At 44.5% G+C, this 24393-nt stretch overlaps 1 protein-coding gene across 3 annotated transcripts in view; it reads right to left on the reverse strand.

Moving 5' to 3' along the window:
• Positions 1-24393, reverse strand: part of NOL4L (nucleolar protein 4 like) — a 200443-nt gene that overhangs the window by 47406 nt on the left and 128644 nt on the right. For all 3 annotated transcript variants that reach the window (XM_020990731.2, XM_078150205.1, XM_020990732.2), the window contains one exon: positions 20349-20490. In XM_020990731.2, the coding sequence (XP_020846390.1) occupies positions 20349-20490 (142 nt within the window). The remainder of the gene's footprint in view (positions 1-20348; positions 20491-24393) is intronic.

Consider the following 24393-nt stretch of genomic DNA (forward strand, 5'->3'; position numbering starts at 1 on the left):
ATAAGGCATGGGCCCATGGAGCGTTGACCAGTCTCATGACCCATAACCACACCCTCAGAGTATTTAGAATAAACCCAATCCCTGCAACTTGGTGGGCCACAGACAAAGTTGCACCACCTGCTCACTGGAATATCTGAGGGCAGGGAAATGGTGCCATTAATGTCTCTTTTAACTTAGGGCAATGGGCCCTAATTCAAATAGGGAATTAAAGATGAATGGGGGAAATTGTTCCTCCCTCTGTCACGTCTCCAGAGCAGAGACAAAAACCTCTTTTACCTCTGAAAACAATGACCTTATGTAAAAGCCAGCAGAGCTGCACAAGTGTGGCTCTGTGAGATCTATCCATTGCCCAACTACCTTCCACCAAGGAGCCCCCGAGACTTTGGAGGGTTCCCCACTTCTCTGCGAATCGGGCGCCAATCTGAGAAAGGTCAGGACTTCTTTTCTCAGGAATTGGCCTTCTCTCTGTCTGGCCTACCCACTCCTTCCTTTCTCCCCCACCAAAGGACGCCCTTGCTTTGGGAACCTGCAGGCAAGCAAGGCCATAGAAGTTTCTTCTTTTTCCAGCTCTGCCTCTGGTGGGTGGGGAGGGCTGGGAGGAGTGAGAAGGTGTAGATGGGAAGGGCTTGAGTACTGGGTCACCATCCAAGCCAGGTAGCACCAGCCACAGCCTGGAAGCTCAAGCTGACTTCCTGGCAACAGCCTTCAAAGGCTGCTGGGGAGAGTAGGGGGGTGCAGGAATAGTCTCCTCCCTGCAAGGCAGGGAGGGAATGGGGAAAGCCTATCAATAATTCACTCACAAAAGAGATGAGAAGGAGGAGGAGGAGATGGGAAAAGAAAGGCTACGAATGAGCCAGTCAAGCCTAAGCTAGGGGAGGGAAGGGGGCTAGGGATCAGGAAGAAGAAAAGCCAGGAGCTCTGGGGAGGTAGGGAGGAGGCAGGCATACCAGACCAGGGACAGCCTGGTGTGGTGGAAAGAGCCACCTCAGGAGCCAGAGTCTCACTTTGCGGCCTTCTGCTTACTACCTCCCTATCTGAAAGGAGGCAAGTCCCTCCTTTCCAAGTCTGGCTTCATTCTCATTGTAAAATGATGCGGTTGAACTAGATTCAGAGGCACTTCACATGGGGTGTGTGAACTTGATTTGAAAAAAAAAATTTATAACTATATTTCAATGTAATTGGCTTCCTTTGCAATCTAACGGATTTTATTTTATGTTTCTTGAAAGCATTTTTTGGAGAAGGGGCTTATGGAGGCTTCACCAGACTGTCAAAGGGACCCAGGACACCAAAAAAGGGTAAAGGCCTGGATTAGAAGATTTCTAGAGTCCCTTCCAGCTTTACATTTATGATCCTATACATGTGGAATTCCAGGAGTCTGTGCCATTTGTCTTCAGAATTCTAGAGAGATCACAATTCATGTCACCATAAACTCTTTGTAGTTTAAAGGTGATTTCTTCACAATAACTCCATAGCAGGTCAGTCAATAAGCATTTATGAAGCTCCTACTAGATGCCAGGCATAGGCTAAGTGCTGGGGATATAAAGAAAGGCAAAAGACAGCCCGAGCCCTCATAGAGCTCACAGTCTAGGTAGGGAGACAACATGAAAACTACCCTGGACAAACAAGCTACATACAGGATAAATTGGAGATGATTAATAGAAGGAAAGCACCAGTAGTAAGGAGGATCAAGAAAGCCATACCACAAGCATTTGTATCTCTATTTCATAGAAAGAGACACTGAAGTTCAGAGAGGGTAAATCTCTTGGCCAAGGTCACACAATGTAGTAAATATTAGAGCTGAAAGTCAAACATGGGTCCTCTGATCAAAGCTAATGCTCCTTCTCCTTTTTTCTGAGTTCTCAGAACAACAGAGATCAGTTAGAGTATTCCCTTTCAGTCAGGATTCCTAGACTTAGTCCCAGGGGAATCTGCTCTGTTCTGAATTTTGGGAACTCATCCTCTGGTCCAGTCAAAACTAAGTTTGTTATGGTGATGACTATGGATATTTTAGATAATGTTTACATAACACAAAGTTCTAAAATACTCCAAACTCCTAACAGGCCTCACATCTCCATTTCTGCATGGGAGGGACAGAAGGAAGGGTATGAGATAGCTAGATCTCTCAAAAATATGGGAGAAATGTAGGAGAAACCAATGAAAATATAGTAGGGTACAATGGAAAGAACCCCGGGAGTCAGAAGACTTGGGTTCTAGTCCTAGTTTTATATGAACTCTAGTAAATTATTTCCCTTCTCTGGGCCTCAGTTTCCCCACATGCAAATTAAGGGGCTTGAACAGGATTGTCTCTAAGGCACCTTTCAGTTCTGACATTCTACATTCTAATAATTTGTGTTTTGTGTTCTAAGGTCCCTCCCAGCTCTAACATTCTATGTTCTGTGCTCAAAGGCCCCTCCTAAGTGTCAAAATCTCATCCTCCTAGCTCTAACATTTCATGTCCTAAGGCTCTTTCCAGTTCTGACATTCTGAGCTTTCAAGACCATGGGATGTGCTGGAGAAAGCCAATGGCCTAGCTTGGTCTTAGCATAGCACCTCATTCCCCAGGCCTCCTTGAAAACCAATGGGATACAGCACCAAGTTTTAAAGCTGACAGTGACTTCACATTTTTGGTCTTGGGGGACAGAGGCAATGTGTCAGAAGAGTCTTGTATAGAAGGCTGCAGCTGAGCTAAACCTGGCTAGGAGCTATGAATTTCAAAGGTATTCTAGGCATAGGGGACAGCCTGTAAAAGACACATAAGTGGGAGATGGAACGTCCACTTTGACTGGAATGTAAAGTGTGTGATGAGGAGTACTAGGAAATAAGTTTGGAAGGGCAGGCTGGAACCATACTGTGGAGTGCTTTAAATGCCAAGCTAAGGAGTCTGTATTTTACTTTATTGGCAGTAGGAAGTCACGGAAGATTTTTGAGCAGGACAGCGACACGGTTAACCTGTGCCTCATGCAGATTATCTTGGGAGCTGCACGGATGATGGATCAGAGAGGAGAGAGAATAGAGCCATCAATTGGGAGGCTACTTCAATAGTCCATGCAAAAAGTGATGAAGGGCTGAATTAGAGGGGGGCTGTGTAAATGGAGAAAAGGGGACAGAGAGGAGACGCAACAGCAGGTGATAAATGACTGGCTACGGGGAGATGGGGTGAAGGAGAGGTAAGAATCAGTGAAGACTCCTATGTTGCAAACCTGGATGACTAGATGTAGGGTTGTTTTTAAGAGAACCAGGAAAATTAGGAGGAGGGATAGGTTTTGGGGGAGAGATCTGAGTTCTGTTTTGGGTATATTGAGTTTGAAGTGCCCGTGTGACATCCAGGTAGAGATGAGGGTGATATGGAGACAGAGCTCAGGAAAAGGATGGCAGCCAGATATGGGGAACTGAGAGTTTCTGCTATAGAGAGTATAATGTACCGCATGGGAGTTTGATGAGCATTTGGAGCTAGAGAAAGAATTTCAAATCCTTACTTCACCATTACTATGGTTCTCACTCTTCTCATCTGAACATCTACTCGTTTTGATAAATCTCCCTCGAGCATCCAAATTATCTCCTTCTCCTTGCTCTAACTCTGGTTTGGGAACTGTAGGTTCCAGACAGACCAGGTTCTTAGAGCTCTCCAACATCACATTCCTGTGCAACTTCTGAGAAGGGTCCAGACATCTCCACTGCTCCCAGGCAAAGGCCATAGTCACATCCACATATAGTAACAACTGTATCATTGTGGGCCTCGAGTTTCAGGAACACAGGGGCTATTTCTTCTTCTTGGAGGAAGTAGAAGGGGTTCCTCAGAAAGCAGAACCCCTGGTCCAGCCCAACTGTAACCCTAGACCCCAGCTGTGCTAAGGCAGCCAGAAATACCCAAGGATGGTAAAGTCTTGACATATCTTGTGAGGGGAAAAAAGTCATAGGGATGTGGAAGTCGGTAACAATAATAATAGCCCAAAATAATTAATAAAAATAACAGCTCATCTTAAAGGAATAAAAATAATAATGATGCTAATAATGTATAGCATTATGTAGTTTACAGAATCATAGAACTTTAGGATGGAGAGAGGCCACTGGGTTTAACCCATTCCTGAACAAAGGACCCACCAACTGCTTCTGAGGCAACCCATTCCATTTTTTGGATAGCTCTGTTACTAGGAATTTTACTCCTTACATTGAACCGAAATCTGCTTTTTTGCAGCTCCCTTTCACTGTTCCTTCTTTTGCCTTCCAAGGCTAATCAGAACCAGGCTGACTCCTCTTCTGTGAGCACCTGAAAACAGCCATCACTTCCTTCACCCCATCCTCCCAAGCCTTCTCTTCTCCTACTGCTTTTCTCACAGTAACCACATGATAGGCAGCTCGACTTTCCTCTATTCTATTGGGGCCTGACTTGGGGTATGCCACCTACTTAAAACTTTTAATATCCCTGATGATGAAGGGCTCTCTGGACCAAACAATCACAACTTACTGGAGCTGTTCCCTCTCTTAGGGCCTCAGTTTTCCATCCACACAAGGGTTTCCATTATCCTACTTCCAATATGGCTAGGCACACATAAATTTTAACACACAAACAACTACCTTCTATCTCTAAGTGAAGTTATCTGTGGCACATTTTTTGTTTAAATCCTGGGCCAATTTTCTTCATGGCCAAATCTGGGAGCTCAAGAAAGGCACTTTCAGTAATGGGGAGCTCACTACTTCCTGGAGTTGTTCATTCTGTCATTGGGTAGCTCTCTGCTTTCTTGGAAAATTCTTCTTGTTGAACTAAAATCTGCTTCTCACTAAGTCCCACCTCATGGTCTTAATTCAATTCAATCAACATTTTAAAAAGCAAGTCATAGCGCTAGGCCTGGGATTACAAAGGCAAAACATGAAATAGTCCCTATCTCAAGGAAGTTATGTTCAAGATTCCAAAGACTATGTTAGACTAACCATAATAGAATTAAAAATTAAACAGGCTTCAGGTTTCACACATTTCTGAAATAAACAAGTGATTTCTCCCAGGTTACAACCTTGGGGATGAGGTGGGCATTACAAATGGATTCACACCTCACCCCTCAAATTCAGAAGCCTCCTCATGCTCTAACATCCTATAACTAATCCCACTCCTACTCCCTGACCTTGCTACCTTTCCTCTAACATAGCTGGATTGACAGCATTTAGCAAAAGGCTAAGAGGATGCCTAATGGCCTGAAGTTAATGGAAATGTAGCCCCAAACAGTCTTTGTGACCAAGTCATTCTTTTACTTCGGGGGTACTGGAAACAGGCAGCCCCTCTGGTAGTGTGATTTCTCAAATGCACATCCCAGTAAAGATAATTGCTTAGGGCCTGGGGGTGGGGGTTGGGGCACAGTTCTGCTGGCTAACTTCCCAAGGAGGTGTTAGGTTTCCCTGTTCTCCTTTGTTAATATGAACAAACCTCATCAGGCCCCAGACTCAGATGTCCTCATCCCAGAAGCCTGCCCTCAACCCCGCCATGGGTCAGTGTCTCCATCTGGGAAGCCCCAACACAATGTGAGAGAGCAGTGACTCGGCTGGGTTGGACAAGGGGAGGGCTGTGTCCGGCTGAGCTTGGTCCTGGGCTGGTGGGATAAAGGTATCTCCCTGTGCTGTCTCCCAGGCTCCTCCTCTCCTGGCCTGGCCTTGGAGACTGGGACAGCTCCTTATTGTGTGAGCTGCCTGCAGGCTCAGCCTGATGGACATTTTCCTGTTGGCTGAGAAGAGCCAAGCCCCTGGAGCTGCCCCAGAGCCAGAGCCATTTCCTGGGGCTACCTCCTCGACTTGGCTTTCCTTCCTCCTCCCAGGCCCATAGAGGAAGAAGAGCCTTTCTCCCTCATGCTTGCCTGTTCCTGGGGGGAAAGAGGAGGGAAAGCTGCCCATCAGCACCATTTCCTCTCCATCCGGCTTAGGCTTTTAAAGTCTTGACTGGAACAGCATGAGGTAAACAGGTCTTGGCTCAAAATGGGACACAATGAGGGAAAAAGAGTGCTGGATTTTCAGTCAGAAGGTCTGAGTTTGAATCCAGACTTTGCTGTTTACTAACTGGTATAACCTTATAGGCACAGCTCAGGGTTGTTGAGAAGAGAGTATTTTGTAAACCATAAAACACTTACATAAGTGTGAGATGGGCAGCTAGGTGAAACAGTGGTTAGAGCACTAGGCCGGGAGTCAGGAAGATCTGAGTTCAAATCCAGCCTCAGACACGTACTAGTTGTGTGACACTGGACAAGTTACTTAACCTTGTTTACCTCAATTTCTTCACCTGTCAAATGAACTGGAGAAGGAAATGGCGAACATTCAAATACCTTTGCCAAGAAAACTCCAAATGGGATCATAAAGAGTCAGACATGACTAAAATGACTGAACGACAACAAAATTATTACTACTGCTGTTGTTATGATTATTGTCACTACCTCTTCTTCCCCCACCCTCCCCTGGTGGTTAGGTCTCCTGTCCAGAAGAAGGGAAGAGGTGATAATCCCGCTGAGCTCTGCCCTGGTCAAATCACATCTGCAGTACTGTGTTCAGGTCAGAGCCTTGTATTTTAGGTGTGAAAATGACAGATTGGAACACGTCTACAGGAAGGTGATGGGGATAGAGAGGAAATTCAAAACTACATTATAAAAGAAACTGGGGATATTTCATCTGGAAAACACAACATTTGGGTGGGGGAGAAATACCTGAAGGGCTACATTGAAAAAGACATTCTGCTTGGTGATAGAAAGGAGTATATTAGATGTGACAAAGTCAAATCTATCTCTGTCCAACCTGACCTGGCCTGAGACAGTGAGTCCCATGTTACTGGATAGCTTCAAGAAGAGACTTGCCAGGGAAGACAGAATAACTGCCCCTATTAGTGGGCAGTGCATTGGAGCAGATGCACTCTGAGGTCCTGTCCACTTCTGCTAACTCTCTGAGAGCTGATGGGATACAGTCAAAGTTTGAAGCAGCAGTGGGATGGGGTACAGAGAGAAGGGCTGTGGGATGAAATAAAAGAAAGCTCGTCTTGTTGACTATGAATATCTACATTAGGAAAACCAAAGATAAATATAAACCATGCCATGATAGAAGGGTGGCAGATTTGCCCTTAAGCAAAGTCAGGGCTGAAGTTAAGAGTCAGCATAAGGAACATGGAATAGCAGAAGAAACCACAGAACATTAGCTTAGAGATGCTTACTTTATTGCATTCTGGAGAGGATAGATTCAGTATTTACCTTTGGGCAAACTGTGCAAAGGCAAGTGGTTCTTGAGCAGGTGGTTTTGACACGATGATGACAAAAAACATCCCCTTCCTTCTTTTTAAGGGCTCTGCAGCCTACTGAAGCCTAATGCCTTCATTCACAACAGCTTTCTGGAGACAGTCCCATTTTACTAATGAGGAGTTTCTAGCCAGAGAGGTGGTGTGACTTGCCCCACCCAAGTCACAGACCAGATAAATGGCAGAACAGGGAACAGAATTCATGTAGCCTTTGCTCGAAGAGCAAAGATGCAGGGTGATGAAAATGAACCCTAGGAAAAACTAATTGTAAACCATAAAATGCTCTGTAAATGTGAGCTATTATTACTGCCTCTTGAAAAATGTGTTCTCATATAAATGATCTCATTAGATCCTCACAACAATCCTTTGCTTCTTAATGGCAAGGACTGCACCCCCCCCCCAAAGTCCCAAGGTCATTGGGAAGAGTTCAAAAATGACTTGCCCCAGCAGGAATTGTTAGCTCCATTTCTGAGATTCAGAAGCTCCCATGATTGAGGCAATATAAGATCTGGAGATCAGCCAGTCCAATTCCCACCTTCCCCTTTACCTTATACTCAAATGTCCAAAATGAACTCATCAGTCTGGTCCCACCCACAAGTCTGCCCTTCCTCAACTTCCTTATTTCTGTTGGTGGCCACCACCATCTTTCCCAGGCATCCTGGCTCAAAACCTCCAAGTTATCCTTGACTTCCCTTTCCTTCATATCCAAACCACTGCCAAATCTTGTCAATTCTACCACCATAACATCTTTTGTATTTATCCCGTTATTTCCCACCAGGACATTTATATAGCTCTTCCCAAAGCTCCCTAGGGCCTGTGTCTATGTCACTACTAAGTCAAAAGCTTCAGTGGTTTCTTACTCCAATAGATAAACTGCAAACCTCTAGCTTGGCATTTAAGGCTCTCCCTAATCTGACTCCAACCTACTTTCCAGACTTATTTTGTATCACATACTTTCAGGCACTCTACATTCTAGCTAAATTGTACTACTATTTATACCCAAAATTCAATTTGCCATCTCCTACTCCTATTCATTTGTTCAGGGTTTTACCTGTACCTCTGAGGCATTCCTTCCTCAGTTCATGTCCCAGTGATGTCCCCAATTTGTTAGTACTGGTCCCCTCCTTGTCTAGCTATCTTCTTCGTCCTCTCTATTATACTATATGCCTACACATCTTCTTCCTACCTCCACCCCAAAAGAACCCAAGTTTCTTGAAGGTAGTTTTTTGTCTTTGTACTTCCAATGCCCAGCATGGGACCTTGCACACAGTCGGTGCTTAATAAATATTTGTTGAATTATTGAATGGTTGGTTGGTTGCTAGTTGTTGTCCTTTGTTTTCAAAGAGGACCAAAATGACATCACCATGTTGGGGCCAAGGTACAGTGTGCCTGACTGTGGTTGATCAGACCAATATGAGCTCAGAAGGCTCTTCCACAGGTTAGGCACAAACAGTCCATATGAACATTTGGAGTGGAGATGTCTCCAAATTTGTTCATCTTATGTTTCTTTTGAGCTACTGCAATTCTGCTTTGCTCGCAGAGCACAGCACCTTCTTTGATGTGGGCATGCCATACTGGGTGGTCCTGTGCCAGTAGTATGTAGGAAGAGAGGGCAGAAGGTTGACTCACAAATCTGGAGGCTTTAAGGAAAGGAGCTGGCAAGAATGGGATGGGATGAGATGAGGAGAGGAGTGATTTATATTGGAAGAGAAAATAATTGATTCTATGAGCCTAGTGGTTTAATGTCAGCCAACACAAAGTCTTGAGAGGTAATAGCTGTCCGTATGCCAGTGCTGAGGTAGTCTGTGGGGTGGAATAGGGTCTATGGCTTCTAAAGTTCAGGAGCCCATCCTAGACTATAAACAGGCTAGGGAAGCAACAGATCAAGTCAAGGAATTCTAAAATTATAGACTAATAGGGTTTGCAGCTAGAAGAAACCTTACCTCACTTTGTCCAAGCCTTTCCTTTTACAGAGGAGAAAATTAAAGCTCAGAGAGAGAGAGAGAGGCAATGGCCCAAGGTAGAACAGTAAGTGACTGGCTTAGCCAGGACCAGAATTCGGTTCCCATCACCCAGATACCTATATTATACTATCTAAAGGACTGGAAACACATCTAGACTGAGATGTTTGGAAGGAGGGAGGGAACTGGGGAGTGGTAGGAGAATGAGTGGTACCAAAATTAGCTCTTGATGCTAGAAGAGAAAGGACTAAATGCCTAAGTGTCTAATAAGAGCTTCCTCTATGCCTCATTCTTTAGTGTCTGACTCTAGGGCAGCACCCACGGCCCAGGGCAGCCCAGTGAAAGAGGTGCCTATGGGCTTGATGTGGATAAATGAAACCACTACAATATTGTAAATACCAAGCCCTGGGCAAGGCTGAGTCACAAACCTGTTCCCCAGGTTACTGGTTCTAGAGCCAGATTTCTATTTCTGGATGGGAAGCGATCCCTGCCCCTCTTGCTGGTTGTGCCAACACCACTGCCCCGACAGTCTGCAGCCAGACAAGGCTGTCGATGTAACCATTCTGCCAAAACCAGACCCTTCTTCCTGTTCTTCAGAGAGGGACTGAATTAGCACACAGTTACCTTATGGAAGGAAATAGGCTTATGGGGCTGGGTTCTGAATTTTTAGGCAAGATTCAGGAGGTATTGATCACCTCACCAACAACTACAATGTACTTCCTCCTCAGGGCTCTGAGGTTTACAAAGCACTTTCCTTTGTAGCATCTCACTGAGAAAGTGAAAAGAAGGATTTTATAGTATTCCCATTTTACAGATGAGAAACCTGAAACTCAGAGAGAAGTGACTTGTCTAGGATCACTTAGCTAGTAAGTTTTTAGAGCTGGCATTTGAACTCATGTCTTCTGACTCCAGAGTTCTTTCTATTTCAACTACAATTCTTCTCTGCCCTTTGAAGTTCTCCTTTGGGAACCTTAGAGAGCTGCACTGAAGCAAGTTCCATGAGACCTCTATTCTATTCTTTCCAACTAGAGAAAAATCCTGAGGGACCTGGAATGATTTTAAAAATAAACATAAATAATAAACAAATAAATGTTAACTTCAAAACTGGAATCCAAGATTCTGGGCCCTCATTTTCTTGATCAAACCTAATACCCTCATGGTAGCAGATACCTAATATGGTGGCTAAATATGGGAAATCACAGCTGAAGAAAAGACCGCAGCATTTTAGATCTGGAAGGAACCTTAGACACAATCTTGTCCAACTCCTTCACTTTACAGAGGAGGACACTGAGTCCCACAATGGATAAGGGATTTGCCAGAGATGGCAGAACCAGTAAGTAGGAGAGCCGGGATATAAACTGAGGGCCCCTTCCTCCAAATTCGGAGGCATCCTAGTCCAGGGGCATCAAACACTAAGCACTCCCAAGTGCAGCCAAACTAAATCTAAATGGAATTGGGAAATCTCTAACAAAGTAAATAAAAATACAATAAAACATAGATAACATTACATTTTAAAACTAAGGTACTATGTGGCCCTCAGGGATCTGAATATAAGGATTAGTGACACTGTTTCTAGTTGAATTTGACAACATATGTGCTTCAAGCCAACGGAAAAACCTTCAGCCCTGGGGAGGAAGAGGCCATGGCTATGTCCCTCATAAAAAGAAAACCCTGAGTAGATTTATATAACTTATACAGAGTGAAATAAATAGAACCACCCCCCAAAAATATAGATAGATATAGGTACAGATATATACACACACAAAACTATAACAATGTTAGTGAAAAGGTCACTAAAATGAGGCCAAATTTTGAGTGACTGAAAAGACAATGATAAATCCTAAAGAACAGATTATGAAATATGCTTTTCTCCACATGGTTGAGAGGTGGAGGGCTACTAGACACAATGGTGTATTTATTATCTGATGAGGTTACTGTACCTGGTGTTTTTGCTTCATTGTTTTGTTATGAAGAAAGTTAAATTTGGAGAGGGAGGGGAAGAAGAGTGGATGGTTTTTTCTCCCAGAAGTGATTATGACGTGAACACTAAAGACATCAATAAAAGGATGTTTTAAAAACTGCTAAAATCCGAAGAAAAACTGAATTCCAACAGAATCTGCATATTGCATGCCCACCCTCAAAGCATACATCTTTAGACAGAGTTGGAGGGATGCCAAACTCCAAGCTAGGTAAAAAGGTCTTGGTAAAAGACCCCCCCACAAGGCACTCTAAGTGTGCCAAGTCTGTCAGCACCCAGTGTGCCCAGCTAAGCCACCTGAGACATCCCTTCCCATCCCAGGGAATTGAGTGAGCCCTAGAGTTTTCCTCTGATCTCTGCTAAGGCTCTGACTTCCTGTCAAGCAGTTTTGGAGGTGAGTAACATCCTCTCCCCTCCCCCACTCATCCTTTTGGGAAGCAGGACCTCACATTTTCCGGTGCGGAAGCTGCTGAGAGAGGAGGTCTGGTGAATAACACCCAAAGGGAAATGGAAGGGATGGGTGTCCTCTCCCACATCCCGACCTCTGTGGCACTGCAGCTTGAGGTCCGGGAGAACTCTGTACCTCTTGGGAATCTAAACTTCCCCAGAACACTTCCTCTTCTCTCCTTTGGAGGCAGAGTCTCCTAGGATGTGGGGTGATCAGTGTCACAACCAAACCTTTGGCTACAGAAAAGACCCTAAAATTGGAGATAACAGTAACGATGAGACCAGGAGGAATAAATCCCTTCCAGCTTGGATTGGAGGGACACGGGGAAGAGAAGAAATCAGGTGGAGGTGGCATTTGAGCTGGGTCTTGAAGGATGGGTAGAATGCCAACAGACAGAAGTGGGAGGGGCAGCATGATTTATATGAATGGTATGTATAGGCAGACATTCACATATAGACACAATCAGGATCATCAAGTCTGAGAAGGGGATTGGGAGAGCTTTATTTTGAGATTATCCCAGATTCACAAACAACTCATCAAGGTAACGCGGAGGAGCCCATGTTGAACAGTGTATTCCAGATCAAGGGTTCCCAAGAAAGTTATGGAAAGCCAGTAAACTGCTTTCTTAATAGCATTTTAAAGTTTCACAAAGCACTCTCCCCACAATGATGAGACAAGTAGCACTGAAAGAGTCACCCCCATCTCACAAAGTCAGGTTGAAGCCAAGCTGGGAAGGCCTCTTGTTCAAGGTCAGACAGCTAGGAAGGGGCAAAGTGGAGATATGAACTCACAGCTCCTGACTCTGAGGACCAATGCCCCATCTGCCATATTATGCTGCCCCAAAGATATAGTCCAGTTACATTCTTAGAAAAGAGGATGGAGAACTCTGTATGCTTCCTCTCCAATCTTTTGTGGCTCTGCTGACCCACCAACCCAGCCTAACATCATGCACTCATTCAGAAGGAACACAATTACAGCCAGCAGGTCTATTTTGGAGAATAATCTTGTTGAGCCTGGCTAAACACAGACTACAGCTATTCCCATATGTATCTATATTTGACAGTCACTGCTCCAGAGGGCAAAACCTTCTTCTCAGAATCACTAACTGGATTTGAAATCTTTGCCTCGTTACTGATTTGTTCTGTGTCCTGGAGCTCCTTACTTTATCTTAAGAGTCACAGATTTTCAGCCCTCAGCTTTCTTAATCAGGAAGATGGGTACATTATAGCCTCCTCTCCAAAGCAGTTCAAATTCACCCATGCACATTTTCCCATTTGATTGGTTTATTGCCGCCAAGCAAATGGAATTAAGAAGTCTAATAGAAGCAGCTTGAACTAATGCCTAGGGTGCTGGATTCAGAGCCAGGAAGACCTGGCTACAAATCTCTCTCCCATCACTTACTAGCTCTTTGGCCACAGGCAAGTCATTTAACTTCTAACTTAATTTTCTGTAAATTGGCGATAATAATAACACTCATAGAACTTATCTCAATGGGCTGTAAAGAGACTCGTAGATAATGTACATAAATCACAGTGTAAATTTTAAGGCATTATATAAGTGTCAGTTGTTTATGATTATTATCGTTATTATTATTGTTACTTTGATGGACCCATAATCTGGGTGTGAATCCCTCCACTGGTAAACATAGCCACCCATCCACACCATCTCATCTGTGTGATTCTTGTCCATGTCTTCCTAAAAAGCCTCCACAGAGGATCTACCCAATGCCCTAAATCTCTTTATATTTTGTGGGTACCAGTGCTTATTACATGACCAATCTACCCTTTCCTGTCATTTATATTTAGGGGTTAGCACACATTTCTATACTGTTTTGTTTTGGTTTTTTAATAATTTACAAAGTACTTTTCTCATGACAACCCTGTTAAGTTGTGTGATTATCATCCTCATTTTATAGATAAAGAAACTGAGGCCCAGAGAAGGAATGGTCACATTATTAGCAAGTAGCAGAACTGAGATGTGGACCCAGGTTTCCTGACTTCAAATCCTACTCTCTTACCGTATCATCACACAGTCCTCTCTATAATACCAAGCCTCAATCCATTGTTTTCTCTTGAGCTACACTGATTCATTATGATGATGACGATGAAGATAACAATAACAGTTAATAGTTACATGGCCCTTTAAGGCTGGCAAAGCACTTTACATAGGTTCTATCACTTAATCCACACAACAACTCTTCAAGGGAGGTGCCATTATACCAGTTTTACAGATGAGGAAACAAAGGCTGGGTGAGACTGACTGACTTGCCCACTCAAAAAAGAGATTTGAAAAAATACTTCTCCTTCCCCCTTTGCAAAGGGTTGGAAGTGGGATCAATGGGCCTATGGTGTCAGATTTGTTCTAATATCTTGATTAGTTTTGCTGATTTTTTCCTCTTCTTCCTCTCTTTTTTTCTTTTTAAATTTTTTGTTATAAGAAATGTCTCTCTGGAAGGGGGAAGGGAAGAGATACAGGGAAAAATCTCAGTGATGTAAAAACAAAAGCATTCGGTAAAATATATATTTAAAATAAACAGATGCTTGTTGCATTGGGAGGGAAATGGCTTGCCCAAGGTCACACAGCTAGTAAATGTCTGAGGCAGTATTCAAACTCAGTTCTTCCTAGGTCCCAGTCCACTGCCATATCTACTAAGATACCTAGCTGCCTCCCATTGTCATTCTTGGGTCTACAAACTGAGCTTGCTCCAGAGGAAGGAGCTAGCAAAGTAACAACCCGCGTACTATGGGGCTAGGTAATGCTCCCATGGGGTGACAGTGCACCTTTCCAAAAGGGTCTTCCCACATGGGGGTCCAGCGACCCCATACACAACCATCAAGTGGGTTACATACGGCTGAAGTTTAGAAGGTTTGCCCAAAAGGTAACTCGTGAAACACAAAGCGTTTCTGCTTACGGCCTAAATCCAGCAAAGCGGAGAAGTTCTAGCAGCCCTAGTGTATGACAGGGCAGGGAGATAGATGGTAAGAGGCAGCTAGGTGGCACAGTAGGTAGAGCACATGTTATGGAATCAGGAGGACTTGAGTTCAAATCTGGCCTCAGACACTTACTATCTGTGTGACGCTGGGCAAGTCACTTAACCCCAATTGCCTCCAAAAACAAAAGAGAAAAGAAAAAAATTAGGCGGACAGGACAGGATGCAGAAATGTTATGCCGTTCATAGGAATGGAAGGTTTATAGCTGGAAGGATTCTTTGAGATCTAGCCCAACCCCTCTTTTCACAAACAAGGATTCAGAGGTCCACAGACATTAAGTGAATCGCACAAGATGCCACAGATGGTAAGGACTAGAGCCAGGTTTTGAACTCAGGGCCCCTGACTTTAATTCAGTGCTCTTGCTAATAGCTACTGAGCCTATGCTGAGACTCAATCTTCCCCTTCCCTGAACAGATCACTCTGTAGGCTCCAGACCTTTCAGATTAAATAACTAAATTGATTGTGCAGCAGTAAATGTCTTCTACTCTGGTTCTCCTTTCTCTCTCCTTCTCCCTAGTCATATCTGCCTGCCCACCCTGCCCCGATGAACAACCCTGTCCTTGTAGCTGGTCAGTCTCAGACTGCCTGCCCTCCCCTACACACAGCAGAGGGCTGGATTAAGAAGGGTGGGATGCCAGTTGTATAATGGATGGTCAATTAATTTGAGTCTGATGACAGGGACTCCTCCCAAAGAAGGAAAGAGATTTTTATTCCTGGTCCAGGTGACCAGGAAGAGAGGAAAGGCTAGATCTGATAGTGGTTCCCTTGGCCAATAGGATCAGTTTCACTGAGCAGAGGGAAATTAAAGCCACTAAAGTACTTGGTATTAATATTAAATAGTGACTGTCCCTCCAAAAGGGGTTATTTATAATTATGTTATTTTTGTAAATAATTATAGAGGGAGCACAGTATAGTGACCAGAATGCCAGACTTGGGGTCAAGGAAAATATGGTTCCAAACATACCTCTGTTGTTACTAGCTGTGTAACCACAAGCAAGTGACTTAATCCCCGAGCACCAGGCAGCTCTAAGCTAATAAGTCATGGATGGGTTGCGATCCATGTCAGCAAAGTGAGTAGGGAGTTCCCAAACCAGTGAAGTCACAGGTCCTTGACATATGTGATGTAATAATAACATGGGAGGCAGTGTGGTTGGTGTGATAGAAAGAGCACTAACTTGGCATCAGAAGACCTGGGTTCAAATCCTGGCTGTACCACTCACTAGCTGTGTGACCATGGGAAAGTCATTTAACCTCCCTGAGCCTCAGTTTCTTCACCTGTGAAATGGGGATAATAATACTTGCATTAACTCCTTTACAAGGTTATGCTGAGGAAAGTGCTTTGTTAAGTGCTTAAAGTGCTCTACTTAATCATTATAAGTCAATTCCTCTCTTTGGGCTTCAGTTTCCTTCTCAGGAAAATGGGTGTGATAATTCTTTTATTGTCTCTGAACCTTCAACCACTAGAAAACTGCAAGCTAATATTCTAGGGAACTTTCTTTTTTTTTCTTTTTTTTTTTTTGGTGAGGCAATCAGGGTTAAATGACTTGCCCAGGGTCACACAGATGGTAAGTGTCAAATGTCTGAGGTCAAATTTGAACTCGGGTCCTCCTGCCTCCAAGCCCGAAGCTCTATCTACTGTACCACCTACCTGCCCCTCTAAGGATAGATGGATTGGTACTAATCCAGTTTTAAGTCTCTAATTTTTTGTTGTTGTTTGGTTTTTTCCCCTCCCCGGTCCTGTCTCTCAGTCAAGCCTTTCCTCTCTCCCTGGTCACCTGGACCAGAGAATAGACATCTCCTGAACTTGGGCCCTCTCTGTTTTGAGAGGTCTGAAAGTGCCCAGAGGGACCACACAGAAGCAATCAGTGTCTTCCAGACTAACATGGCTGGTACAGCCTCAGGATGCTGATGAACGCCACCCCAAGCCAGGTGATGCTGGTGGTAGCAGTGATAAACTCTTATCTCTACAACACCTTCAGGTTTGCTAAGTGACTTTCTGCAGGCTGTAGTACAAATGTTGCTTGTGCCCATTTTACAGAGGATGAAACTGAAACTCAGAGAATCAAAATGCCCTGCCCAAGGTTACATGGCTAAAGTGCTAGAGTTGGAACTTGAAAGTAGGCAATCCAGGGCTCTTGTCAGGAGACACAACTCCCCAGAGGTGGTTTTCTTTTAGATAGCATGGACTTCCTGCTCCCAAAGGGCACCTGGCTGCTTCAGACTGTGGGAACCCCTCGTGGCAGGGCTGACGCCCGGGAAGCTTTGGAGGCCCAAGGGGGTCGAAGGAGTCGACGTCACTGGGGCTGGGGTAGGCACAAAGGCCTTTTCTTCCCTTTGGTGGAAGATGGCTCTCTAATTCTAGCCCCACTCCTCAGAGAAACACACACCAGACCCTCTCAAGGCTTTACTGGCCTGGTCATTTCCAGCTGCCTCTGGGTCACAGCTCTCGAGACAAAGAGGGATTCAAACTCCTGAGAAAAACAGCCCGAGTCAAACCACACCAACTCTGCCATGGAGATGAACTTTGACCCAAACTCCAACACATCTACCCCTTATTTACTTTTTAAAGCTAACACGTTTCACAGAGTTAACATTACACCCCTTTTTAGACCCAGTGCCTCCTCCCACATTCCAGGCCTCTGACCTTCAACCCTTCCTAATTACCTGCTCAACACCCCCCGGTCCCCATTGCTGCCTATTACATATCCCATCCCTTGCTTGCAGATCAAAAGTAAAACTGGAGTGTACCATGACCCCAGATGCTTTGGCAACAACCCCCACATCCTGGGCCTTCTCAAAGCTTTCCCCAGATGCCAAACCCTCAAAGCACAGCAGCCCCACATCTCCCCTGGGTACAAGCCAGTCCTGTGTGGGAGATCTAAAGCTGGGACTTTCTGAGCCACCTCAGGAACTCACTTCTGACACTAGCTCTGCCAGCTCGGACCTGCCAAGCTGACTCTCCAGACGGGTGAATAAATGAATGTTCATTTGACTCTGCCGTTTCCTACAGTCCTCATCAGGCCACAGGCGAGCAGCAGCTGCTCCCTTGAGACGTCTAAAGGTGCCCAGAGGGATCAGATAACAGTGCCCCATGAGAGGGATCATAGCATACTGAAAAGAAGTCCTAGATTTGGAGTGAGAGGACATGGGTTCAAATCTTGGTTCACAAATTGCTTTGTGTGACCTCAGAGAGGTCACTTAACAATTCTCTGAGTCTCATCCATAAAATAAAGGGTAGGCATGTCATGTCATAAAGAGTAGCAACATGGTGAAGCCTGTGGACCCCTTCTCGATGTTTTTAAATGCATAAAACACAAATAAGATTACAAAAGAAAGCAATCATATTGAAATACAGCTATCAAAATATTTTTCCTATCCAAGGTCATGGAGCCCAGTTTAAGCACCCCTGACAAAGATGATGTTAGAGGGCTTCTTCCAGTTCTATGGCCTCAAGATCTTAGTAAGAAGCTCATTCACTGCGCCATCCTCTCTACTTCTCTTGCTACCACCCGATTCCAGACCTTCCTTACCATTTGCCTAGACTTATTTAAAACAAAAATGACAACAACCCAATAACCAACTTTATTGACACCTTTTGTTTTTACATCATGATCATTTCTGGTACCACTTCTCTCCTCTTATCCGTCTCCTTAGAATTGAGCCCTCCCTTCTAACAAAGAAAAACAGTTAAACAAAAGCACCTGTTAGAATGATCATGCCCCAAAATGTGCACGATATTCTACCCTAGGAGTTCCCTACCTCCCTGCTGCCTGGACTATTCTTCCTCCCTCTATGCTCTCTCGTCCAGTCTCTCTGTCTTTTCCTGTTGATCCTACCAAGGCTTTAAAGCCAAACCCAAAATGCCACTTCTTCCAAGAAGTCTCTCTGAGCTCCCCTTTCAGTAACAATGTTCCCCTTAAACTCATAAAATGCTTTTTGTTTTTTTTTTTTTGCACTGCTCTAATGTGTTATCATGTTTTATAGTTTTATGTGAGGGGATTTTGTCTCCCTGCCAGATTGTAGGTTCTGTGAGGGCAGGTTATCATGTTTTCCATAAACTTTGCCTCTCCCCTAGTAAAGAATGCAGTGACCTGCACACAGCAGGTGCTTAATATATGTTTAATGGATAGAGGAGTGCTTCACTGCTGCTGGCTGCCACTTGGGAGGGGTTGGGGGAGAAGGCAGCAGATAAAAGAGAAACCTTAGAAGAAAGAAGAGTGATTGATTCCCTTTCCGCTGGGCCCAGGCCCAAATCACAGTATTATCATCACAAAAACCCACCCCAAGACTGTTTAACTTGGCCTTCATCCTATTCATCCTCTCTATTCCAATATGGATAAAATATAAACTTTTAAGCCAGGCATTCAAAGCACTACACAATCTGGCTCTAACCTGCCTTTTCAGCCTTATTTCACTCAATGCTCCTGTCAAACAACTATGATCTGTCCCCTCATCTAGTAATGCCATCTCCTTCCTTCATGCCTTAGCACAAGCCATCCCACCCACCTGGAATGCATTCACTCCCTCCTCATCTCTGCATGGTGAAATCCTTCTATTCCCACAAGGCCTTCCTTACTCAGATGTCACTTCCTCATAAGCCTTTCCTCATCCCCTCCAGGTAAAAGGGTTCTCCTTTGGCTTTACATTCAACCAGGGAACTTTGTCCAGATCTCTTCTTTGCCCCCCACCCTTTCATTTTTGACTCTGTTACACTTTTTTCTATACATGCAATTTCTCCTTTTTTCTATACATGCAATTTCTCCTATTAGACTGTATACAGAGGCTGTCACTTTTCATCTTTGTATTCCACTCATAGAGCATAGTGCCTTGTACATATTTATTAAATTTTTATTAAAACCTTCATTAAATGTCTATTGAATTGAATCAGTAATTCCCTGCCTCCCAAGTCATCCCCTTGTCCATTTTTGGATCACTCTAAACATTGCAAAGTTTTTTCTTCTATCAGGGTTAGAAGCTGGGAACCTGGGACTTAGGCATGTTCCTGGTTCACTCTTCAGGATTTAAAAGGGTGGCTTTTCCAAGGTTAAGCCCTGGCAAGGCTAAGGACATTGAAAAACCCCAGCCCTTTGACTCTGTCTTCTCTGGAGCCCAACTATTCCAAGTGCCAATCTACCAGACATTATAAGGACCCCCCCCCAAAAACAAACCAACCAAAAAACCCAAAACAACCCTCTATTTTGGAAAAGGCCACCAGCTTATTTTCCCTGGTGTAGTAGTTCAAAGACATCACAGCCAAATTGGACAAGAGAAGATAATAGAATAAAACATAAAAGCTGAGATGAACCATATTCCCTTATTTTACAGAGGAAGGAACCAACGTCAGGGGAGAAGAAGAGCAATTTGACCAAGGTCATACAGCTAGGTAATACCAGAGTCAGGACTAGCACCCAGGACCCCTTGGTCCCAGACCAGTTGTCTTCCTAGCCTACCAAGGAGCTTCTCAGGCAAGTCTATGGGTAGCTTGCCTGCTGTGACCTATGGATTCAGATGCTGCCTTACCCCCATTTCTTAGCCTTGAAGAAATCTTTCCACATGGCAAGCTGGGCTAGAAATTGCATGGCACACACAGACAAGCCCATCTAACAGAGAGCAGAATTTATAATTTCAAATCTTAAGGTCAACCGCCGAGTCCAGACTCTCCTCCTGCCCCACACCTCCACCCGAGGGGCCCCTGGCAAGGGAAGCAGGCACTCACCATCCTCCTGGCTAGGGAGGTTCTGTGGGCTCCGCATCCTCTCGTCCTGGCTGGGGCTCAAGCTGGAGCTTAGATGTTGATCAGCTGACATCCATGTGGAGTCATTCATATCAAAATCCTCACTGCTCACGGAAGTCTCATCCTGGGGGTAATAATAATCAGAAGAACAAAGAGTGTTACAGAGGAAAGACTGAAATTACTCCTAATATACCATCCTCACCCCAAGACAGTCTCCTGTGCCAATCTTGATTCCACAGATATTGTAGGGGACAGGCACCACACACACAAGCCACCATCAACTTCCAAATCATCTGGTGGCAGGAGCCATGCTGGATAACATTTCCCCCAAAGAAGTGACCGGTGTTCTGTTTCCTGTTTGAAGACAGAGCTGAGGAACAGCCCTGCCTGTAATTGAGGACAATTACAAGGATTCACATCCTGGAGGGGCGGATGGCAGGACTCTCTGGCTCTTACCCTTCAGAGCCTGGAGTCAACACCAAGATTGAAGCAAGCCCAGTAAACAAGCACCACCCTGCCTCCCCACCCAGCCTCGGGAAGAAGGCTTAGCTAGGGCTTTGGGCTAAGGAAACAGGATGCAGGGAGCTCCAGCAGGGTTGGGAGCCCTGAGGTTGCCCGGGTCCCTCTGGCTGCCAGTGGCTGTGTGGAGAGCCACTGCAAACCATGCTTGGCGACACACCACCAACTCCCATGCAGCATACATGGAATTCCTTTCTCCCACTCCCCCAGCCAAAAAGACATTTCTCTCTTCCTCCTTCCTAACCTTTCCTGGGTTTCTGAGATACAGCACTTGGATAGCTTCCAGAGCCAAAGAGGTCAGCCACAGAATGTTAAAGAAAGGAAGGGGGTGGGTGGCTCACAGCTGAACAAAAACAGAGGGTCTGAAAAGGGGCCAGGGAGGTGAGGGGAGCCTCCTGGATCTGTCCTTTCCGAAAGGAAATAGTAACAGGCAGCCTTCTGGAGAAGATAAAATGTTGTAGTCTCTTTCTGGAGACCAAGTCCTATCCACTGAGCTGCTACCCACTACAAACAAGCACAAGACTGAAGAACATGGGATTTGGGACTGGAAGAGGCCCTAAGAGATAACATTCCTTCTAATCCCCTCATTTTATACTTATAGGTTCAGAGGTCCAGAAAAGCTAAATGTCTTACCCAAAGCCACACAGGTAACACTGAATTAGCAGTGAACTGGTTCTCAAAAAATCCTCAGGTCTTTCCAAATTCAGAGCTCTCTACCCCCATAATCACTTAAGACTCTGCACATGGTCCCTGTCCCAATTCTCCTGCTGTCTGGAAAACCCTGGGAAGAAAGCCACTGGATCCCAACCTCCCAACCCTGGAAGAAGCCTTTTCCCTCCAGGCCATCTTCTAGGAAAAATAAAGCAGGGTGTTTCAAAGCTGGCAATAGAATGCCGGTTGGACAAGGGGAACCTCAACATTTCTTGGGTTCCTTCAGATTCAGAGCCTGGCTACATCTCCCTTCACTGGTGGAAAAAATAGGATCAATATCAACCTTACTCCCACTGAGAGCCTAACCTTCTTTTTTTTTTCTAAATAATGACTAAACATCTTAAAAAACCGATTTGAACTTTCTTTGGTCCCTTTCTGAATGGCAGGCACATATCTGCAGGGAGACGTCGGTAAGGAGGAATAAGAAGAATTACAGATTTGGCTTCTCAATCTCTCCCCCTTGACAGTCCAGCCTTTGGAGGGAATTGTATTCTTCACTCAACTCTCTACCTTACATTGGAATCATAGGATTTAGGTTTAGTATGGAACTCAGAGACGGTCTCGTCTAACCCCCTCATTTTACAGATGGAAAAACTGAGGTTGAGAAATTTAATGACTTGTCCATAGGTAGTAAAGTAGGGAAAAAAACACACTAGATTTAGACTCAAATTACCTGGGTTCAAATATCATCTCTCTCACTGACTACTTCTGTGACCTAGGATTAAGTCCTTTCCCTCTCTGGGCCTCAGTTTCTTTTTCTGTCAAATATATGGGCTAAATCCAATGTTCTTCTAGGTTCTGTCCAAACCTAAATCCCATGATTCCAACTCACACAGCCAGGAATCAAACCCAGGTCTTTGGATTCCCTTTCCACTATTGTATGCTGATTACGAGGAATGTACAAGGGTCCCTTAAATACATAAACACACACACACACACACACACACACACACACACACACACACACACATCTCTTAAGAACTAATATTTCCAGAGAATATGTCCTCTCAACCACAGAGATTCAGACTGTCCCCAAAGAACAACCCTTCCGAGTAAGGGAACATGCTGCCCTTCACGAAAATGTTCTCTGAAATTATCATGCTCCTTCAGACTTCTACCCACGATCAAACACTCCTACTTCATTTGTTTGGCCCTCAAGTGAACATACTGTTCAGCTTCTCCAAAGAGTTAAACCCTGACCTAGTTATGAATAATAAATAATAAATAATGAATAATAAAAGCTCAAACAACCCCCCCATGTCCCACCCCCATGTCTCACCAACCACTTCCCTTCATGTTCATCACCACCCCGGATCCTCTATCATTCCAAAAAGAAAAAGAACACATGAGGCTGACTGGCATTTCCTGGTACTACTCAATAATATATATCTCTGGTAGCTTCCAGCTCTTCCATCTTGGGCTAAGGGAAGCTTCATTCACCCACGGAAGACTTTTTACAAAGATATTTCTGAAACCAGCCAATGCTTCCATCAGCAGAGGCCACAGTTCAGAATCTCATATCTCAATCACATAAACCAACATTTATTAAGTGCCTACTATGTGCGTGGCATTATGTCTAGTGCAAGTTAGCTCTAAAATGCTGAGAATTTGGACCTGGAGCAGACCATAAAGATTAGCTAGTCGCCTTCTAGGAATGTCCCCCGACAAGGGCAGCATGAACGATCTTCCAATTCAATCTAGCTCAACAAACATGTTTATTAAGCACCCACTACTCAGTCGCTGTGGATAGAGACACAAACAAAAAATGAAACAATCACTGCCCTCAAGTAGCTTGTGTTCTATTGAAAGTAAAGTCATATTCCAAAAGTACCCCTTTGGTGACCACACAAAAATGGGCCCCAAACCTGGTACTTGAGAATGCAGCAGAAGTGAATCCAAAGACAGCACACTCGGGGAGAAAGAGAGCTGAACTTGGAATCCCAAGTTCCCAATCCCAGCACCGACACTTACAGAACAACCATGGGCCGGTGGCCTCACAATTCTGAACCTGTTTCCTTAATGGTAAAATTGGAATACTGCTAACAGCCCCTTAAAGAGTGGCAGAGAATCAGGTACTGTGTGAACTCTGGGGTGCTATGGAAACATGAGTCATCACTGCTGTCGTCGTTTTTGTTGTGTTGTGAACTTTATTTCAGTGGGGTCAGAATAAAGCCACAGTCAGTGCCCATGCCGGGGCACGGATATTTTTCCAGCACTTTTTGGAATTGTTGAGAATCTTTACAATGGAAATTTTTGACATTATGGTCTATTACTGTATACAGTTAACCAACAAACATTTATAGAGTACCTGATGTAGGGAGAGACCTGTTCTTAGTGCTGGGAGAGACACAAAATTTTAGACAGCAGTCTCTGCCTTATGGACCTTAACAGAATAAGACACCAACAAAGAGAAACTGAGAGGTGCAAGAGAAAGTACCACATAAGACTCCAGGGGGGAGGCAGTTATTAGTCCTGGGGATGGGTGAAGGTGGACGTGTATAACACCAGGGAAGACTTCATGAAAGAGGTTAACATTTGTTTTGGTCTTTAGGAATTATTCACCAGGCCAAGAGGTGGAAGGCTTGATAACTGCCTTCTGCTTCCTGTCCAGGCTACTTCCTGTCTCTCTTTTCAAACTTGCTTCCAATTCTACCTCTTTCAGGAAGCCTTCCCTGATTAGCCAGATTAGGAACTGTTTTGCCTAAATATCCCCTAAATTCTCTTTCAGTCCATCTTGAATTTCTAGAGGGAAGAAGAAGCGAGAGGGAGAGATACAGTGGTCATTACTTTAGAAAGC

The sequence above is a fragment of the Phascolarctos cinereus genome, unplaced genomic scaffold (assembly GCF_003287225.1).
Source record: "Phascolarctos cinereus isolate Bilbo 61053 unplaced genomic scaffold, phaCin_HiC Scaffold_2;HRSCAF=192, whole genome shotgun sequence".
NCBI classification, from domain to species: Eukaryota; Metazoa; Chordata; class Mammalia; order Diprotodontia; family Phascolarctidae; genus Phascolarctos; species Phascolarctos cinereus.